The sequence below is a fragment of the Oncorhynchus gorbuscha genome, linkage group LG22 (genome assembly GCF_021184085.1).
Source record: "Oncorhynchus gorbuscha isolate QuinsamMale2020 ecotype Even-year linkage group LG22, OgorEven_v1.0, whole genome shotgun sequence".
NCBI lineage: Eukaryota > Metazoa > Chordata > Actinopteri > Salmoniformes > Salmonidae > Oncorhynchus > Oncorhynchus gorbuscha.
The window spans coordinates 2,430,348-2,450,936 of NC_060194.1; the positions used below are offsets into that span (position 1 = coordinate 2,430,348).

The window sequence follows — 20,589 nt, forward strand, 5'->3', positions numbered from 1 at the left end:
TTTCTGTCTCCATTTCACGCCTTACCTTAGAGAGCCATTTTATTTCTCTATTTGGTTAGGTCAGGGTTTGATGTGGGGTGGGCATTCTATGTTCTATTTTCTATGTTTCTTTATTTCTATGTTTTGGCCGGGTCTGGTTCTCAATCAGGGACAGCTGTCTATCGTTGTCTCTGATTGGGAACCATACTTAGGCAGCCCTTTTTCCCACCTGTGATTGTGTGTAGTTAACTTTGTTTGTGGCACAGAGCCCTGAAGCGTGTGTCACGGTTGTTTTTGTCGGTATCATCATTCTAATAAAAAGGAATATGTACGCCCACCACGATGCGCTTTGGTCTACTTCTTTCAATGGCTGTGACACTCCATATGATATGGTAAATATATCCAAAAAACATCAACATTTAAATGGTATTAAAATTATTTGCATATATTCCCGTTAATTCCCATATATTCCCGTTAATTTCCATGGAAAGTTTCCACTTCTGAATATTCCCCAAAATGTGCAACCTTAGCTGGACCCCAGGAAGAGGACCTGCTGCCTTGTCAGCAGCTAATGGGGATCCTTAACCAATACAAATACACCACCAGAGAGCAGCAACTAGCGGTGAGACGAATGCAACATTCAATAGCACACACATTTGTCTACTAAGTACAGTACGTGTTGCTTGCCAGAGCTGCTGTCTGCTTTGCAAATGCTGTCCTGTTGTGTCTAACGTGCTCCTGTGTCATGGTAACACTTTAAACCTAAAGGTATGATGCTATATAACATGGTATTAGCCTGTAGTCCTATCCTGGGGCTAATAAGATGTTATGTTTCTCTTATGTGTCCGAATTTCAACTCAAAACGCACTGTATTTAGCGAGGATCCTTATGAGATGACGATAAGCTCCTGACGAGTCTTAAAATGCATTGTACAGGCATCATATTGCATTATACCTGCGGTTTTAACTAAAGTGTTACAGACAGGAACAACTCTTACCTCGCCTGCATAGTGTCTCACTCCAAAGTTGTGCACAGCAACGCGTGGTTTCACATAAAATTGGTTTTTCTGTAACATGAGAAAAGATTTGCGTTAGCATTATCGGCTATTAGACACACCATGCAATTGAGCCAACATTATTTAGAATATGACAATTGTGTGGATAACATCTCCTACAATGAAGGATCAATGAAATAGACAAGAATTGACTGAATTCCCATATTCTTCTTAATCATAATTTCAGACTCAGAAACAAAGTCTAAGAGATCTGCACGCCTATATACTACATTAGCTATATTGTTACGTACAGTAAGTGGGATGAAAAGGTAGTTGAATCAATGAAAAAATAAATAAGCAATATTATTATATATTAGTATTTCATTTCAGGACAAGAAACTGAAGCTATTATGCCAAAAATGTACCCTTTCAAAATCCTTTAAGCATTTCTGGATTTCTCAAAATATCATAAAACTCATTCATTATATCCAGGGTTGGGGGAGTAACAGTAATCTGTTACATGTAAGGGATTGCAAAAAAAACAGTAACTAATCTGTTACGTTACCAGCAAAAATATTGTAATCAGATTACAGATACTTTTGAAAAACTAGATTACTTTTAAATTCAGAAAGGACGTCTGCGAAAAAAAAAAAACTTTCACACTTCTATGTTCTCAATGACATTCACATCAGCATTGAAAAAAGGCACAAGTTTAAGTTTGTTCCACCTGAGCGAGCCTGACCACAAGTCAGAGACCACTATGATGACACACCAAATGTGTTTGATCGATCGTGGGAAAAGGCTTTTGTAGGCTACAATTCAAGGTCCTTTGGAATTACCTGGATTTCTGCATAAATTGGTCATAAAATTTGATCTGACCTTCATCTAAGTCACAACAACAGACAAACACAGTCTGCTTAAACTAATAAAACACAAACAATGATATGTTTTCATGTCTTTATTGAACACACCATGAACACATTCACAGTGCAGGGTGGGAAAAGTATGTGAACTCTTGGATTTAATAACTGGTTGACCCTCCTTTTGGCAGAAATAAACTCAACCAAATTTTTTCTGTAGTTGCGGATCAGACCTTCACAAAAGTCAGGAGGAATTTTAGACTATCTTTACAAAACTGATTCAGTTTAGCAATATTCTTAGGATGTCTGGTGTGAACCCCTCTCGAGGTCATGCCACAGCATTTTAAAACCGGGTTGAGGTCCGGACTCTGACTCTAGAAGGTGTATTTTCTTCTGTTGAAGCCATTCTGTTGTTGTCCTGTTGCATCACCCAACTTCTGTTGAGCTTCAATTGGAGGACAGATAGCCTGTCCTCCAAGATCAGATCAAATGTTATGACAAATTTGTGCAGAAATCCAGGTAATTCCAAAGGCTTCACATACTTTTTATTGCCACTGTGTATGTCTGGTGCGACTGCTGTCGGCATCCAAAGATTATCCAACTTGAAATGTTGGATAATGTAATGTTGACATCATGGATGGTCGGTCCTTGCATCCATAGCTCTGTCTATTCATCTGAGATTGGTTACATTTCTCCAGGCCCATTCTTGAACTTTTTATCAAAACAGAGGTGGGGCGACGATTTTGTTATTGTTTAATCTGTGGATTTGCCCTTTAAACAGCTGCATATTATCAAGATATCAAAGTGTCACCAACAAAAAGGTAAACAATAGGTCTATAGCTAATGCAGAATATGGCATTCATGTTTCACACGTACATACCACTTTTCAGTAGTGCTCAAAGCCATTCCATGAGTGCAGCATTTACTTTTCAACTCTAATCAATGAGCCCAATCAGTCCTCCATGACAACAAAATCATAAACAGAGTAGGGCAGGCTAATAAGTCCTTCGTTTTGGGGTCATGCTCAGGTAAAACAATTTGGCTAATCTATACTTCCATATTTCCAAGTCCTATTCTTGAAGATCAAGGGGTGTAACATTTATTGTATTGAATGGAATTCTGATAGACTTTAATCTTATTATTATATGTAGTAGAAAGCGATGGGTTAGAAGAAGCCTACATAACCAGCACAAAGTAAAATTGAACACCCCTATTTGGCCAGCTATGAAAACTTTAACATTGATTTATCCTGCAATAAATTGGTAACATACATTTTTGTCTTCTTCTCATGCCTCTTAAGGGGAAAGTAATCTAAAAGTAACGGAATGAAATCAGATTACATTACTCAGGTTGGGTAATCCCAAAATTACGTTGCTGATTACAATTTTGACACTAGTAACTGTAACAGATTACATTTAGAAAGTAACCTACCCAACCCTGATTATATCCTATATACCCTGTAACTCTTTCATAATCGAATAAATCAATTTAATAAATCTCCTATACATTTTGCAGCGCAAATATTTATAGGGATATTTACGAGCTGCGCTCAAATCAAAATTCTACTCAGTGTTTCTTTACACCCACTGGTGAGATCAGAGCGTAACTCACACCAAGCTGTAATAGCACTGGGTGCCAATGCTATGAATGTAGAGGCGGCAGCGAGCCCCAAAATTAGCTAACGTATCAATGGTTTGGCTTTCCATAAAAAAGTAGCCAGCCTCTCTTAAAGTATGTCGTATGATTCTGCAGTGTTGGAAAACTCCATCTAGGGTTACAGTGGCTTCTGCCACATTGCTGTCACCTACAATCCTTTCAAATCACTGAGGAAACGCAACATGGGGCTCTTCAATATATATATATATACAAAGCTGTATGAATAGTTTAGAGATTAATACTTCCTTCCTCCAAGTAATCATAGATCAGGGATTGTTTCCACCAATCCAACTTGATCAGATCAGTTATTACCTTAAGGATGGTAAGAAAGAAGGGGGGGATATAAGGATGGATGGATGGATGGATGGATGGATGGATGGATGGATGGATGGATGGATGGATGGGTGGGGATGGATGGATGGATGGATGGGTGGGGATGGATGGATGGATGGATGGATGGATGGAGATGGATGGGTGGATGGATGGGTGGATGGATGGGTGGGGATGGATGGATGGATGGATGGGTGGGGATGGATGGATGGATGGGGATGGATGGATGGATGGATGGATGGATGGGTGGGGATGGATGGATGGGTGGGATGGATGGATGGATGGATGGATGGGTGGATGGATGGAGATGGATGGGTGGATGGATGGGTGGGGATGGATGGATGGATGGATGGATGATGGATGGATGGATGGATGGATGGATGGATGGATGGGTGGGTGGATGGGTGGGTGGATGGATGGATGGGTGGGTGGATGGATGGGTGGGTGGATGGGTGGGTGGGTGGATGGATGGGTGGGTGGATGGATGGGTGGATGGATGGGTGGATGGATGGAGATGGGTGGGTGGATGGATGGATGGATGGGTGGATAGATGGAGATGGATGGGTGGGTGGATGGATGGATGGGTGGATGGATGGATGATGGATGGGTGGATGGATGGATGGATGGATGGGTGGATGGATGGATGGGTGGGTGGATGGGTGGGTGGGTGGATGGATGGGTGGATGGAGATGGGTGGATGGATGGAGATGGGTGGGTGGATGGATGGATGGATGGGTGGATAGATGGAGATGGATGGATGGAGATGGATGGGTGGATGGATGGATGGGTGGATGGATGGGTGGATGGATGGGTGGGTGGGTGGACGGGTGGGTGGGTGGATGGGTGGACGGGTGGGTGGGTGGATGGGTGGGTGGATGGGTGGATGGGTGGATGGATGGATGGATGGGTGGAAGGGTGGATGGATGGACAGACCGACGTGTGGGTACAAGAATGCCTCTCTCAAGTATTTCAACAGGCCCACTAAAGCTATCGGCTGGTGACGTCATAACAATGGGACTTGACTCACCGAGTGCTGGCTGTGGAGCTTCTCCAGTAGAGTGCAGTCAGTGGCTTTGGGAAAGTGACTCTCCTCGTTCATCAGTGCAAGGAGACCCAGTTTCTGTGAAGAAAATAGACAAGATGTTATCATAACCAGTCGGAAACGGTATATTGTTTTCCTGACAACTCTAATCAATAGATTTACAACATTTCTATCTATAGAAATAAGTGTATTTTTATATATAGAAATGATTGTTTCTGGTAGATCATGACCACTCAGCATTTGTCTGGGTAACGTTGTCGCCAGGTCAAAGGGATTTCACATTATAACGGCTAGAATGGCATTGCACTGAGCCGTTGGTTCCCAATTGAAGGGGACCACAGTTCCTAAGGGTTGCTGTTGCGCTTACAAATGGCGTATATCAGGCTGCTACAGTCAAAGTTGAAAAGATTTACATTTGACAATGCTCCTGTGCCCAACCTTGTGGCAGGCATCACCATAATATGAAACCTGCTTCACAAGTGTAAATTCTAGCCGTGTCAACGTGAGAAAAATCCCATTCAAGTGGGAATGAACAAGACATACCTTCTCTATCAGATCCAAACATTCCCCGTTGTCCATCCAGTTGATGTCCTCCCATACAAGCCCTTCCCTGATGGAGCAAGAAAAACTAAACCATAAACCAATCAAATTGAAATTGAAGGTAACCTGTAACTAAACCATAAGCCAATCAAATTGAAATTGAAGTTAACCTGTAACTAAACCATGAGCCAATCAAATTGAAATTGAAGTTAACCTGTAACTAAACCATGAGCCAATCAAATTGAAATTGAAGTTAACCTGTAACTAAACCATGAGCCAATCAAATTGAAATTGAAGTTAACCTGTAACTAAACCATAAGCCAATCAAATTGAAATTGAAGTTAAACTGTAACACTTTATAGTAACCTTCATGAATAAGCTCTTATTTTTACACATGCTTCTAAATGTTTTATAAATTAGCATACATGTTATACATTCTGATATACAACTGTAAATAGAATACATATTTACAAAAATGATAGGCTGTAACACTGTCTAAATGTAATGTGAAAGTTCATGTTTGAGGTCTACCCACTTGTTGTATTCAAGTTGCTCCAGCGAGAAGATGTGCTTGTTAAAGTATTCCTGAAGTTTCTCGTTTGCATAGTTAATGTTGAACTGCTCAAAGCGGTTGACCTGTCAGAGAGAGTGACCCATGTAAGACTCACATACTAAATATTTACAATTGTTTGATGTGGGGGGGGGGGGGGGGGGGGGTCATGGGGTACATCCGCCAAGTGATTTGTTTTGTAATGGTCCTGATGAGTTTTCCAACAGGGTTTCGTGTTGTAAGAATAGTCAGTTACAACACGAAACTCTACAATTTCACTTTACTTACAAGTATTATCATAATAACTTGGTGGATGCTTATATTTGTCCTATTTCACACAAATGTGTTTTTTTGCATACCCCAACTCCCCCTGAGAGTGGCGTCACGGCCAGGTCTGCCTTAATCAACGGCGACCCTGGAGCAATGAGGGTTAAGTCGCTTGCTCAAGGGCAAATCGGCAGATTTTCACATTATCAGCTCAGGGATTTGGACCAGCAACCTTTCAGTTACTGGCCCAACACTCTAACCGCTAGGCTACCTGCTGGTTACTGGCCCAACACTCTAACCGCTAGGCTACCTGCTGGTTACTGGCCCAACACTCTAACCGCTAGGCTACCTGCAGGTTACTGGCCCAACACTCCAACACTCTAACCGCTGGTTAGGCTACCTGCAGGTTAGGCTACCTGCAGGTTACTGGCCCAACACTCTAACCGCTAGGCTACCTGCAGGTTACTGGCCCAACACTCTAACCGCTAGGCTACCTGCTGGTTACTGGCCCAACACTCTAACCGCTAGGCTACCTGCAGTTTTCTTCCACCATCTCTAATTAATTTGTTTGTAAATCTGCACCTGTATTCACAAAGCAACTCAGAGTACGTGTGCTGATCTAGGATCAGTCCCCCCTATCATGCATTATCATTTAAAAGGCAAAACTGAATTTATGTCAGCCCTCCTCCTCTAGGATGTTTTGTAAATGCAGGGCCTCCTATAGGGAACACTAAGATCATAGACATCATAATGAATGTGCAAATCTACTACTTAAGTTTGAGAGTTATCTAGGTCATGATAAACACCTGTTGCCCTTGAGGGTGAACTGTCTCATGGATGACTGATAGTTGATTTGAAGTAGTATGGCTGGATTTGCTGGAGGCCATTTTTATTCATTACTGATGGTGATATGAGAAATAATAATAAATAATATAATATGCCATTTAGCAGACGCTTTTATCCAAAGCGACTTACAGTCATGTGTGCATACATTCTACGTATGGGTGGTCCCGGGGATCGAACCCACTACCCCGGCGTTACCAGCGCCATGCTCTACCAACTGAGCTACAGAAGGACCACTCAACATTAAGATGAACGTACATCATTGCTTGTGATCAGTGAGTTTCCTGACTAAGATGTGTTGCTCACCAAAAAAAGAAGAAATATAAGACATGATCATTTAGTGAATGTATCAAAAAGGCTTTTTTCAGACACCTTGAACTACCAGAATTGTTTTTTTTCCCAACCAACCTCGAAATTCTCAAATCCAAATATGTCTAGGATGCCGATGGATTTGAAGTCCTCTTTCCCTCGGATACGGTTGTTGAGTTTCCGGATAATCCAGGTGAAACACTGGGAATAAAGTGCCATCGCCATGGAGTCCCTGGAATCCACCGCCTGGGAAAAAGGAAATGACATCACAGTTAAAAAAAAAAGGAAGCGGCCCTGTTCTCGTTCAAGTAAAATAGGAATCTAAATGACTCCGGGATGACCTTTAAATTGACTATCGCTTGGTGTAACGATGAATTCATTCATACCGTGGGCTGGGATTCAAACACACATAAGCAACTTGTGCTTTGCAATATGCATTTAAAAAGGTGACTTCCACAATCTGCTTCTGCTTTTTCTGAGTGCAAAATACGGGAGGTGAGCTCCTTTCTGTCCAATGTAGTCATTTCTGGAAACATGTTCTGTCCATTTAGACAGAGCACCCCCAGAGGCCTGAATTATTTATAAAAGCTAGTTTAAATAGTCTACATATGATCTCCTACACAAGCCAAGTTATTCAAGATCGACTCAGAGATATGACCGATGCAGATGCAGAAAACAAACAGCATTTCCGCTAAGAGCGTTGAACCTTTGACGCTGATCCAGCAGACATGGTCAGCGATAAACAAGAGACACTTGAGCCGGTTATCACAAGTAGACCATCGCCCGCCTGACCATAAAGGAAAACTCAGAGAAATGACATTGCCCCAAGCAGCACTGCCAATATTGAGGTGAGAGAGATACAAGACCTCACTCTCACACAGTCACATTTACATTTACATTTAAGTCATTTAGCAGATGCTCTTATCCAGAGCGACTTACAAATTGGTGCAGGCACATACACAGGCTCATACACAGTCACATGCCCTGGCGTGTGCACAGGCCAGGGCACCCAACAGCGAACCCGTGCAAATGCACAGATACTGTGTGTGTGTGTGTGACTGCGCCAAGTCTTGCATCTCGCTCATCTCAATATCTGCGGTGCTGCTCGTGGCAACGTCATCGGTGATAATCCAGTCTGGCACTAGTCGTGTCTCCTGTTTATCTGCTGACCATATCTGCTGGATCAGCGTCAAATGTGATTGGCTACACTCCTAGCTTTAGTGATTAAATCAGACACATGATAGGGGTGGGGTTCATTAGGCACCAAATGCAAGACAACTAGGTGAAACAGTGAGGGACTAATCTGTATGTTATGTTTTTTTTTTTTTTTATGTTTTAAAATGTTAAGTTTAGTGCCTAGTCAACGCAACCCAGGTCATGCAAGGGGAAATGGTTCAGTGGCCAATACAACACCCAGCCTTCAAAAGCTGACAACAACAACGGCGGTCACACACAACTGTAAGAGACCATGAATGCTTTGTTTTGTCTAGCAGGACCTATGTAAACGAGGTAGAGATAAGCCACCATTGACTTTGAAACCAAAGTATTTTTTTCACAAAGTTGGTGGCTAGCCTCACAGTTGGGTAGGCGCCGTTGACTATGAAACACCAGCACTAAATGTTTCCCTATGGCATAACTCATGGCCCTGGCCTATCTATCTGCCCTAATGTCAGGTGTCGACCATGGGGTCAAATATTTGTGTGTCGAGGAGTGAAGCCACTTCCTGATGTTAACTTCTTAAGGTTTAGGGGGCAGCATTTTCACTTTTGGATAAATAGCGTGCCCAATTTCAACTTCCTGCTACTCATGCCAAGAATATAAGATATGCTTATTATTAGTACTAAAACGGTTTGAATCATGTCTGTGAGTATAACAGAACTTATGTAGCAGGCAAAACCCAGAGGACTAATCAGATTGTCTTTTTTTGAAGTCTCTGTCTGTTCAGTGATTTCTCATTGGGAAATGATATTTCTTAGGAATTTGTTTTCAGTTCCTACCACTTCCACTGGATGTCACCAGTCTTTGGAATTTGATTGAGGTTATTCCTTTGTGCAATGAAGAAGTACGGCCATCTAGGAACTGCGTAACACTGAGAGTTGCGCAAGACTTGAAAAGTAGCTTGGTTTGTTGTCTTCCTGTATTGAACACAGATAGACCCGTCTTCAATTTGATTGATTATTAATGTCTAAAAATACCTAAAGTTGTACTACAAAAGTAGTTTGAAATGTTTTGGCAAAGTTTACAGGCAACTTTAGAAATATTTTGTAGTGACGTTGCTCAATTTGGAACCAGTGGTTTTCTGGATCAAACGTGCCAAATAAATGGACATTTTGGATATATATGGACGGAATTAATCGAACAAAAGGACCATTTGTGATGTTTATGGGACATATTGGAGTGCCAACAAAAAAAGCTCGTCAAAGGTAAGGCATGTTTTATATTCTATTTCTGTGTAGCGCCTGCAGGGTTGAACTATGCTACCCTCTTTGTTTACTGTTGTGCTATCATAATATAATAGCTTTCGCCGAAAAGCCTTTTAAAAATCTGACATGTTGGCTGGATTCACGAGTGTAGCTTTAATTTAGTATCTTACATGTGTGATTTATTTGAATTTGCCGCGCTGCAAGCGTCCCCTATACCGTAAGAAGTTAAACAATGGGGTCAACTGGTGCCCTCTGTCGTCATGGTTACCTGTTCAACGGTGAGGGGCGTGCAGATCTCCTCACCCCGTAGGATCAAGGACTTGTGGGTCAGCACCTCGGCCAGATGTTCTGAGTTCAGGCCCAGGAGGTCTGCTGTCCTGCCCAGTGCTACAGACACACAGACAGTGGTATTTTAGAAAAGGGATGTGGGGGTGTAATAAGTACTGTACAATAGATATCCTTTGCTGTGCTGTCATCAAGCATTTTGCTACACTCGCAATAACATCTGCTAACCATGTGTATGTGACCAATAAAATTTGTTTTGATATCCGTCTATGCCCCTCTAGATCAGTGGTCACCAACCTGGTTAATCTTCAAGGCATTCCTAGTCGATCCCCAAACATTTCTGTAGAAAAGCCAAGCCAGGCTTACACTCCTTTTTTTGTGTGTGTGTCTATTGCGCTGTTGGCATTAAACCGTGCTCACCGGGTAATCAAAGCAGCAGCAGATGGTGGACCCTCTGCTGTTGCTCCCCCCCCCCCTCCTCCACTGAGACTAACACCATGTTCAAAACAACTGGGAACTCCGGGGAAAAAAACTAGATCTGACTGGGACAAATAGTTTTGAACGGTCATACAACTCGTAATTCCAAGTCGGAAACTCAGGCATCTTTTCTGACTTTCCAACCTGAAGATCACTTGACATCATGATTTGTCTTTTCCGAGTTCCCAGTTGTCTTGAAAGCACCATGACCATCAGATTCAGGTACCATCAGTCCAGTAAAATAAAAAAGCAAATTATTTATGAATTATTTCAACATGTGCTCAGTTGTGCTTTGCAAATGCTACACCAACTGATTTAAAAAAAAATGTTTATCAAAGCTGGAGATTTGAAATCTAATATGTTCTGAGAAGAACAACATGGGCAGGCCAGGCATATATCCAATATGCTGTGATAATGTATTAGGCTCACGGCACAAACCGCAATCCTACACAACTGTTTTTATTGGGTTAATGTTATATTTTTAAAATGATCTAAGTGGTAGATCATATTTAACTGTGAAAGTATCTTGACTCAGAAAAGGTTGGTGACCACTGCTCTAGAGGCATTTATTCATAATGTGATTAAATCAAGGTTATTTCTAAACAGCAATCTTGTTATGACAGTTAAGGTTGATAGACAAGTGTGTTCATTACATATCACATTTCAAAGCTTTGTAGGCAGAATATTATTGTTTTAACTGAGGCAAAAGGTTAAGGTTACCCTAGCGCTAAGGCATATCACATTTCAAAGCTTTGTGGGCAGAATATTATTGTTTAGCTGAGGCAAAAGGTTAAGGTTACCCTAACGCTAAGGCATATCACATTTCAAAGCTTTGTGGGCAGAATATTATTGTTTAGCTGAGGCAAAAGGTTAAGGTTACCCTAGCGCTAAGGCATATCACATTTCAAAGCTTTGTGGGCAGAATATTATTGTTTAGCTGAGGCAAAAGGTTAAGGTTACCCTAACGCTAAGGCATATCACATTTCAAAGCTTTGTGGGCAGAATATTATTGTTTAGCTGAGGCAAAAGGTTAAGGTTACCCTAACGCTAAGGCATATCACATTTCAAAGCTTTGTAGGCAGAATATTATTGTTTAGCTGAGGCAAAGGGTTAAGGTTACCCTAACGCTAAGGCATAGGGGAGAGCTAATCTCAGCGCAGTTCTTAAAACTTGGACAACCCAGAACTAGGACAGGGATAGGGAGGATCTCAAGGAAAGTAGCATATCATTAGGTATCAAGGAAAAAGGGGAACGTGAGGAGGAGAGGAAGGAGAGAAAAGAGAAGAGACATTAACCTGTTTTGGAAGAGACCTGAGCTCCTCCGGCCGTCATAAACTCGATATTCCCGGCATGAAGAATTCCCGCCAGGAGCCGAAGGATCTCCCAGATATTCTCCTCTGTGAACTGCATGGTCCGCATTGCATTCTGGGATGGAAAACAACACAAATTAACAGAATGTTGATGCTGCCAAAAAAAGGCAGTTGTGCCCCCAATAATTTTTTTAAAATCAAAAAATCTAATCACACAATATATCCTAGTTTTCCCATATATTCAATCTGTCCAGACACAATTGAATTCATTACCATATCCCTGAACAAACCAAGTAAAGTTGAATCCAGACCACTATAAGTGGAATCTGGTGCTTTAGTGTCTCTATGGTATGAGGTGCAGCTGTAAGACCCTGTGGCAAGACCCTGTCATTGACATTTTCAAATTTTAGTTCCACGAATGTCAATTTTTTTTACAACCGTTCTGGGCAATAAAAAGTGAACAAAAAAAGTACTGTATATTAGCAAAAAAAACGACATTTGCTTCAAAGGGGATGTAACATTGCCATGGGCATATTTCCAAAATGTATTTAATTGTATGGGTTATTGTTAGATGATTGCTAATGAACTTGGCATCACCTCACGAATGTTCGGTTAAAAATGTACCGCTTGCTGCAGCAAGTAACTTTTGAATGCCCTGAACTGTATCATCAACAATAAACCATTGATAGAGATGGGAGGGCCATACCAGTACGTCCTGAAAAGTGCCTTTGTCGTTGATTGTCTTGTCTGCCACACAGCCAGATTGCTTTAGGTAGTAGTAATTCTCTGGTGGGGAAAAACTGAAGGCCTCTGTCATGGAAAAAAGAAAGACTCAATAATGGGTTAAAAGTGTAATTGTTGTATAAACCAGTGTTTCTCCTAACATTATATACAGTGGTTCTTCCTTTAAAAGTTGTGTGGTACTACAGCACAGCTTGCGTGCTGCCGCAGAATTCTATGGCACGTTATTTACTGCGAGTGTCATATCATTGTTGTCGTTAATGCGTTTGGATGTGTTAATGCGTTTGACCACCAGAGGGCATCTTTGAGAAGCATTTGACTGTTTTTATATTGTCTGTACTAGAGAATTTAAAAACTTTTTTTGTAAGAACATAGAATACAGGATTTATTTTAAGAAATGTAGCTTAATTAATTTGATTAATATAATGGTGTTTCTATTCCCCCCCAAAATACAAAATGATACATCTGACAGACAGCGCCAAATTCAGTAACACGAAACAAGGATTAGAAGGAGGCAGATGTTATAGGAAGAGCCATGGATGTATAGCTGAGGGAAAGGTGGGAAGTATCTGGGCAACTACAGTACCGTTTATTTAGCGAGGAGAAAATAGGAGAATACGTTTTGTTAACATGGGGGGTGGGGGGAAGCGGTGACTGGCTTTCAAAAGTTGGCGCTCTTTTGTTCCCCGAGCCACTTAGTTATCACTTTTGCCTTATGGCAAGGTGCTCCATCATGCTGGAAAAGGCATTGTTCGTCACCAAACTGTTCCTGGATGGTTGGGAAAAGTTGCTCTCGGAGGATGTGTTGGTACCATTCTTTATTCATGGCTGTGTTCTTTGGCAAAATTGTGAGTGAGCCCACTCCCTTGGCTGAGAAGCAACCACACACATGAATGGTCTCAGGATGCTTTACTGTTGGCATGACACAGGACTGATGGTAGCGCTCACCTTGTCTTCTCCGGACAAGCTATTTTCCGGATGCCCCAAACAATCGGAAAGGGGATTCATCAGAGAAAATGACTTTACCCCAGTCCTCAGCAGTCCAATCCCTGTACCTTTTGCAGAATATCAGTCTGTCCCTGAAGCCTTCTTCACAATTGAACCGCTCTCCTTGACGTTCTTGATGATCCGATAAATAGTTGATTTAGGTGCAATCTTACTGGCAGTAATATCCTTGCCTGTGAAGCCCTTTTTGTGCAAAGCAATGGTGACGGCACGTGTTTCCTTGCAGGTAACCATGGTAGTCAGAGGAAGAACAATGATTCCAAGCACCACCCTCCTTTTTAAGCTTCCAGTCTGTTATTCGAACTCAATCAGCATGAAAAGAATGATCTCCAGCCTTGCCCTCGTCAACACTCACACCTGTGTTAACAAGAGAATCACTGACACGATGTCAGCTGGTCCTTTTGTGGCAGGGTTGAAATGCAGTGGAAATGTTTTTGGGGGATTCAGTTCATTTGCATGGGAAGTGCCTGTTGTCCTGCTGATAGTTGGTTGAAGAGTCTATTGTCCTGCTAATTACCCCTCATGGAAACTTTGTTTGTACCCATGGCTTTTAGGCCTGCAGTAGGTTCTAATAATCCTTCTGGAAATGTTCAAAAGTCCAAAAGTTATGGGTGGAGTTAGAATTTTGGTTGTCAGAAGTATTAAAATCCACCAATGTCAGCCTTTAAATGCTTTATTATCCAAATGTTTAAAGTGCGTGAATGCATTTGACTGTTAGCGCTTTCAGGAGGAATGGAAAATTGCGTGTTAATTCATAAACCACATGCCATGGAATTGGTATATCAAAAATAACTTCCCAAATATTTTGCAGTCTATATGGCACAGCTGTCAATTTTTCAGTCCTTAAATGAAACTGGTATATATTTTTATTTAATCACAATTTTCTTGAAACAATTTTGGGCTTTAATGCAGGGCCGACAGACAAGCTCCTTACTTTTTTTTCCTACTGAAATTGCAACCAACTTTCTATGGCTTCGTTTCAAATAACCGAAAGTGAGCGATTGTAATCTGAATAAAGGGAAAAAGGCCATTCTTGAACATGGGGTGAGACATTCTTACTAATTTTTAAATAAAGCCAGCTTGTTATTTAGCATTATTTATTTCAGTTTTTAAAAGAGGGAGAGAAACCAAAAGCCCACCGTGCCTATTATCTGAAAATCGTCAGTCCACGTCAAGTGAAATTCCCCCATTGTATTTACCCAAGTTGTCTCTTAACTCCAGGACAATCAACAGTGTATTTTGTTGTTGCCTGATGCAGGACTATAGTGGCAGAGGAGAGACTCTCAGACTGAAAACGCCTCCATTAATTGCTGCAGTTTAGACTACCGATAGGTTAGCGTTCTACCTCCCCCCTAGTGATAGTGTTGTGCAATGACAGAATGCCACCATCTACCACAAATGGTCGCAGCATAAGCTCAAAACTTTTAAAGGAAGAACCACTGTAGGAGAAACACATAGACATATATAGCATGAAATGCTTTGAAAGGCTGGTCATGAATCACATCAACACCATTATCCCAGAAACCCTGGACACATTCCAATTCACATACGGCCCCAACAGATCCACAGATGATGCAATCTCTATTGCACTCCACAATGCCCTCTCCCACCTGGACAAGAGGAACACCTATGTGAGAATGCTGTTCATCGACTACAGCTAAGAATTCAACACTATAGTCCCCTCCGAGCTCATCACCAAGCTCAGGACCGGAACAAACACTTCCCTCTGCAACTGGATCCTGGTCTTCCTGACGGGCCGCCTCCAGGTAGTGAGGGTAGGCAACAACATATTCGTCAAGCTGACCATCAACATGGGGCCCCATCAGAGGTGTGTGCTCAGTCCCCTCTTGGACTCCCAGTTCACCCACGACTGCATGGCCGCGCACGGCTCCAGCACCATCGTCATGTTTGCTGACAACACGATGATGGTAGGACTGATCATTGACAACGATAAGGCATCCTATAGGGAGGAGGTCAGATACCTGGTAGTGTGGTGCCAGGACAACAACCTCAACATCAGTTAAGAGCTGACCTTGGACTCCAGGAAACGGAGGGGCGAGCACGCCCCCATCCACATCGATGGGGCTGTAGTAGAGCAGGATCAATAGCTTCAAGTTCCTCGGTGTCCACATCACTATGGAATTAACATGGTCCAAACACACACACGCAGTTGTGAAGAGGGCACTACAGCGCCTCTTGCCCCTCAGGACGCTGAAAAGATTTTGCATGGGCCCTGAGATCCTCAAAAGTTCTACAGCTGCACTATCGAGAGCATCTTGACTGGCTGCATCACCGTTTGGTACGACAACTGCAAGGCACCCGACCGCAAGGAGCTACAGAGGGTGGTGAGTACGGCCCAGTACATCACTGGGGTCGAGCTCCTTGCCATCCAGGACCCCCAAGCCATAGACTGTTCTCTCTGCTACCGCACGACAACCAGTGCACCAAGTCTGGAACCAACAGGACCCGGAACAGCTTCTACTTCCAAGCCATAAGACTGCTAAGCTAATCAAATGGCTACCCGGACTAACCTGCATTGACCCTTTTTTTGCACCCTCTTGCTACCTTGCACTGACTATGCACACACACTGGGCTCTACACACACACACACGCAACGCACGCACGCATATGCATAATGATGTCACATACACACTCACACACAATTTCACACTCACCCCTGTATATAACCATGTTATTTTTTTACTTGGTATTGTTATTCACTGTGTATTCATTCCTCGTATCACTATTTCAATAGTGGAATTGAATAATCTTTAACTCTGCATTGTTGGAAAAATACCCATAAGTAAGTTTTTAACTGTTAGTCTACACCTGTTGTTTACAAAGCATGTGACAAATAACATTTTATTCGATTTAGGCGAGGCAGGCCACCAGATCTTAGAAAGTTTGGCTATTATTGGTTTCAATGTTCAGTTTTGATGCTAAAGTGGGCTTGGATCTTACTTTGGGGGCCGTTTTGCCTACGAGATAGCTACACCCTTATGTTCTGTTTTGGTTTGACCCATGTATCATATTGTCACTCACCCCTCTGTTCTGCATTGGTTCCAGCCAGAAGTGCATAGAAGATGTGATAGTTCCTTTCCCCTGGATTCTGCCTAACAACTCGATTCTGATAGGGCAGAGGACACAACCATCAACACACACCTCCAACAGGACACATAGCAACACAATGACATTGGAGAGAGAGAGACAGAGAGAGACAGAGAGAAAGGGAGAGAGAGAGAGAGAAAGGGAGAGAGAGAGAGACCGACCAACTGCCAGAGGCAGAGAGAGAGGGGATAATGGGGAAAGAGAGATTGAGATAGAGAGAGACAGAGAGAAAGATAATATTTACCTTCTCTAGGAGGTCTTTGCACAGAAAGGTGGTAGTTAAGGCATATATTACCTTTAGAAATGTCGGATGCTCCACATTGAGATTCATGTATGACAATTATCTGGCATAGATTTTTAGAAAGAAGAGGGGAAGATGAAGGAGAGAGAAATATACAGACAGATGAGAGAGTGGAGAGAGAAAAGAGAGAGGGAGAGTCGCACCTCAAAGTAGGTGAAAGGAGGGAAAATAGTTCCAGAGAGAAAGCAGAGTTTTCTATCTCGACACCTAGTCATTGATTGTCCCATTCTCTAACTCTCTAACTCACCAGAACAGAGATTGTCCCATTCTCTAACTCTCTAACTCACCAGAACAGAGATTGTCCCATTCTCTAACTCTCTAACTCACCAGAACAGAGATTGTCCCATTCTCTAACTCTCTAACTCACCAGAACAGAGATTGTCCCATTCTCTAACTCTCTAACTCACCAGAACAGAGATTGTCCCATTCTCTAACTCTCTAACTCACCAGAACAGAGATTGTCCCATTCTCTAACTCTCTAACTCACCAGAACAGAGATTGTCCCATTCTCTAACTCTCTAACTCACCAGAACAGAGATTGTCCCATTCTCTAACTCTCTAACTCACCAGAACAGAGATTGTCCCATTCTCTAACTCTCTAACTCACCAGAACAGAGATTGTCCCATTCTCTAACTCTCTAACTCACCAGAACAGAGATTGTCCCATTCTCTAACTCTCTAACTCACCAGAACAGAGATTGTCCCATTCTCTAACTCTCTAACTCACCAGAACAGAGATTGTCCCATTCTCTAACTCTCTAACTCACCAGAACAGAGATTGTCCCATTCTCTAACTCTCTAACTCACCAGAACAGAGATTGTCCCATTCTCTAACTCTCTAACTCACCAGAACAGAGATTGTCCCATTCTCTAACTCTCTAACTCACCAGAACAGAGATTGTCCCATTCTCTAACTCTCTAACTCACCAGAACAGAGATTGTCCCATTCTCTAACTCTCTAACTCACCAGAACAGAGATTGTCCCATTCTCTAACTCTCTAACTCACCAGAACAGAGATTGTCCCATTCTCTAACTCTCTAACTCACCAGAACAGAGATTGTCCCATTCTCTAACTCTCTAACTCACCAGAACAGAGATTGTCCCATTCTCTAACTCAACTCACCAGAACAGAGATTGTCCCATTCTCTAACTCTCTAACTCACCAGAACAGAGATTGTCCCATTCTCTAACTCTCTAACTCACCAGAACAGAGATTGTCCCATTCTCTAACTCTCTAACTCACCAGAACAGAGATTGTCCCATTCTCTAACTCTCTAACTCACCAGAACAGAGATTGTCCCATTCTCTAACTCTCTAACTCACCAGAACAGAGATTGTCCCATTCTCTAACTCTCTAACTCACCAGAACAGAGATTGTCATATGTTTGAAACTGGAACAGCACACCAATGAAGCACGCTAATAAATCATCACCTAAACCCTTCACTGAAGAGTGCTTGGCAGCAGTTTGGAGCATTTCCTATAGGAACTTGAACAGGACATGTAGAAAACATAATTCTGTCCACACTCTGGGTGTTAATAGCGTAGTAAAGGATACAGTCCACGATTTTACCGCCTTGGATGTTGCCCTTCTGACAGAAGTGTAGTTGAACAAACTTCCCAAACCGGCTAGAGTTGTTGTTGTAGACGGTCTTGGCGTTGCCGAAGGCTTCCATGATTGGGCTAAAGGAGTAGAGAGAGACAGAGAGAGATAAAGTCCACTAAATTGTTGATATAAGAATATTGGCAGCGAGCTGGAGTGTCTTTTTTCAAATAATGTTTTTTGACATCCTCCATGCACCTGCAACTAGATAAGGTTGGGAAAAGACTTTCTTTCCAAAAAGTTAAATGACTGAAAATGTTTTACAACCTGTACATAAAGTAGGCAGGTGCTGCCCAATAATTCATATAGAGCCAATAGAATATTGTACTGCAGAAATTTGCTTTAAAGCAGTATCCACATCCTTCGAATGTAGTGATCACAATATAGTAGCCATATCTAGGAAAACCAAAGTTCCAAAGGCTGGGCCTAATATAGTGTATAAGAGGTCATACAATACGTTTTGTAGTGATTCATATGTTGATGATGTAAATACTGTTTGTTGGTCTGTTGTGTAATGAGGAGCAACCAGACGCTGCTGGTCTGTGGTGTGTAATGAGGAGCAACCAGACGCTGCTGGTCTGTGGTGAGTAATGAGGAGCAACCAGACGCTGCTGGTCTGTGGTGTGTAATGAGGAGCAACCAGACGCTGCTGGTCTGTGGTGTGTAGTGAGGAGCAACCAGACGCTGCTGGTCTGTGGTGTGTAGTGAGGAGCAACCAGACGCTGCTGGTCTGTGGTGAGTAATGAGGAGCAACCAGACTCTGCTGGTCTGTTGTGTAATGAGGAGCAACCAGACGCTGCTGGTCTGTGGTGTGTAATGAGGAGCAACCAGACTCTGCTGGTCTGTTGTGTAATGAGGAGTCTACTGGTCTGTTGTGTAATGAGGAGCAACCAGACGCTGCTGGTCTGTGGTGTGTAATGAGGAGCAACCAGACGCTGCTGGTCTGTGGTGTGTAATGAGGAGCAACCAGACTCTGCTGGTCTGTTGTGTAATGAGGAGCAACCAGACTCTACTGGTCTGTTGTGTAATGAGGAGCAACCAGACGCTGCTGGTCTGTGGTGTGTAATGAGGAGCAACCAGACGCTGCTGGTCTGTGGTGTGTAATGAGGAGCAACCAGACTCTGCTGGTCTGTGGTGTAGTGAGGAGCAACCAGACGCTGCTGGTCTGTGGTGTAATGAGGAGCAACCAGACTCTGCTGGTCTGTTGTGTAATGAGGAGCAACCAGACGCTGCTGGTCTGTGGTGTGTAATGAGGAGCAACCAGACGCTGCTGGTCTGTGGTGTGTAATGAGGAGCAACCAGACGCTGCTGGTCTGTGGTGTGTAATGAGGAGCAACCAGACGCTGCTGGTCTGTGGTGTAATGAGGAGCAACCAGACTCTGCTGGTCTGTGGTGTAATGAGGAGCAACCAGACGCTGCTGGTCTGTGGTGTAATGAGGAGCAACCAGACTCTGTTGGTCTGTTGTGTAATGAGGAGCAACCAGACGCTGCTGGTCTGTGGTGTGTAGTGATGAGCAACCAGACTCTGCTGGTCTGTGGTGTGTAGTGAGGAGCAACCAGACGCTGCTGGTCTGTGGTGTGTAGTGAGGAGCAACCAGACGCTGCTGGTCTGTGGTGTGTAGTGAGGAGCAACCAGACGCTGCTGGTCTGTTGTGTGTAATGAGGAGCAACCAGACGCTGCTGGTCTGTGGTGGGTAATGAGGAGCAACCAGACGCTGCTGGTCTGTGGTGTGTAATGAGGAGCAACCAGACGCTGCTGGTCTGTGTTGGGTAATGAGGAGCAACCAGACGCTGCTGGTCTGTGGTGTGTAATGAGGAGCAACCAGATGCTGCTGGTCTGTGGTGTGTAATGAGGAGCAACCAGACGCTGCTGGTCTGTGGTGTGTAATGAGGAGCAACCAGACGCTGCTGGTCTGTGGTGTGTAATGAGGAGCAACCAGACACTGCTGGTCTGTGGTGTGTAATGA

General features: G+C 43.0%; 1 protein-coding gene across 1 annotated transcript in view; it reads right to left on the minus strand.

Moving 5' to 3' along the window:
* myo10 (myosin X) overlaps window positions 1–20,589 on the minus strand; it is a 230,997-nt gene that overhangs the window by 61,413 nt on the left and 148,995 nt on the right. The window contains exons 6-16 of the mRNA XM_046321903.1: window positions 18,578–18,702; window positions 16,964–16,977; window positions 16,654–16,738; window positions 12,572–12,675; window positions 11,851–11,980; window positions 10,062–10,180; window positions 7,470–7,616; window positions 5,937–6,037; window positions 5,405–5,471; window positions 4,847–4,939; window positions 977–1,045 (exon numbers count right to left, since the gene is read on the minus strand). Of these exons, the coding sequence (XP_046177859.1) occupies window positions 977–1,045; window positions 4,847–4,939; window positions 5,405–5,471; window positions 5,937–6,037; window positions 7,470–7,616; window positions 10,062–10,180; window positions 11,851–11,980; window positions 12,572–12,675; window positions 16,654–16,738; window positions 16,964–16,977; window positions 18,578–18,702 (1,054 nt within the window). The remainder of the gene's footprint in view (window positions 1–976; window positions 1,046–4,846; window positions 4,940–5,404; window positions 5,472–5,936; window positions 6,038–7,469; window positions 7,617–10,061; window positions 10,181–11,850; window positions 11,981–12,571; window positions 12,676–16,653; window positions 16,739–16,963; window positions 16,978–18,577; window positions 18,703–20,589) is intronic.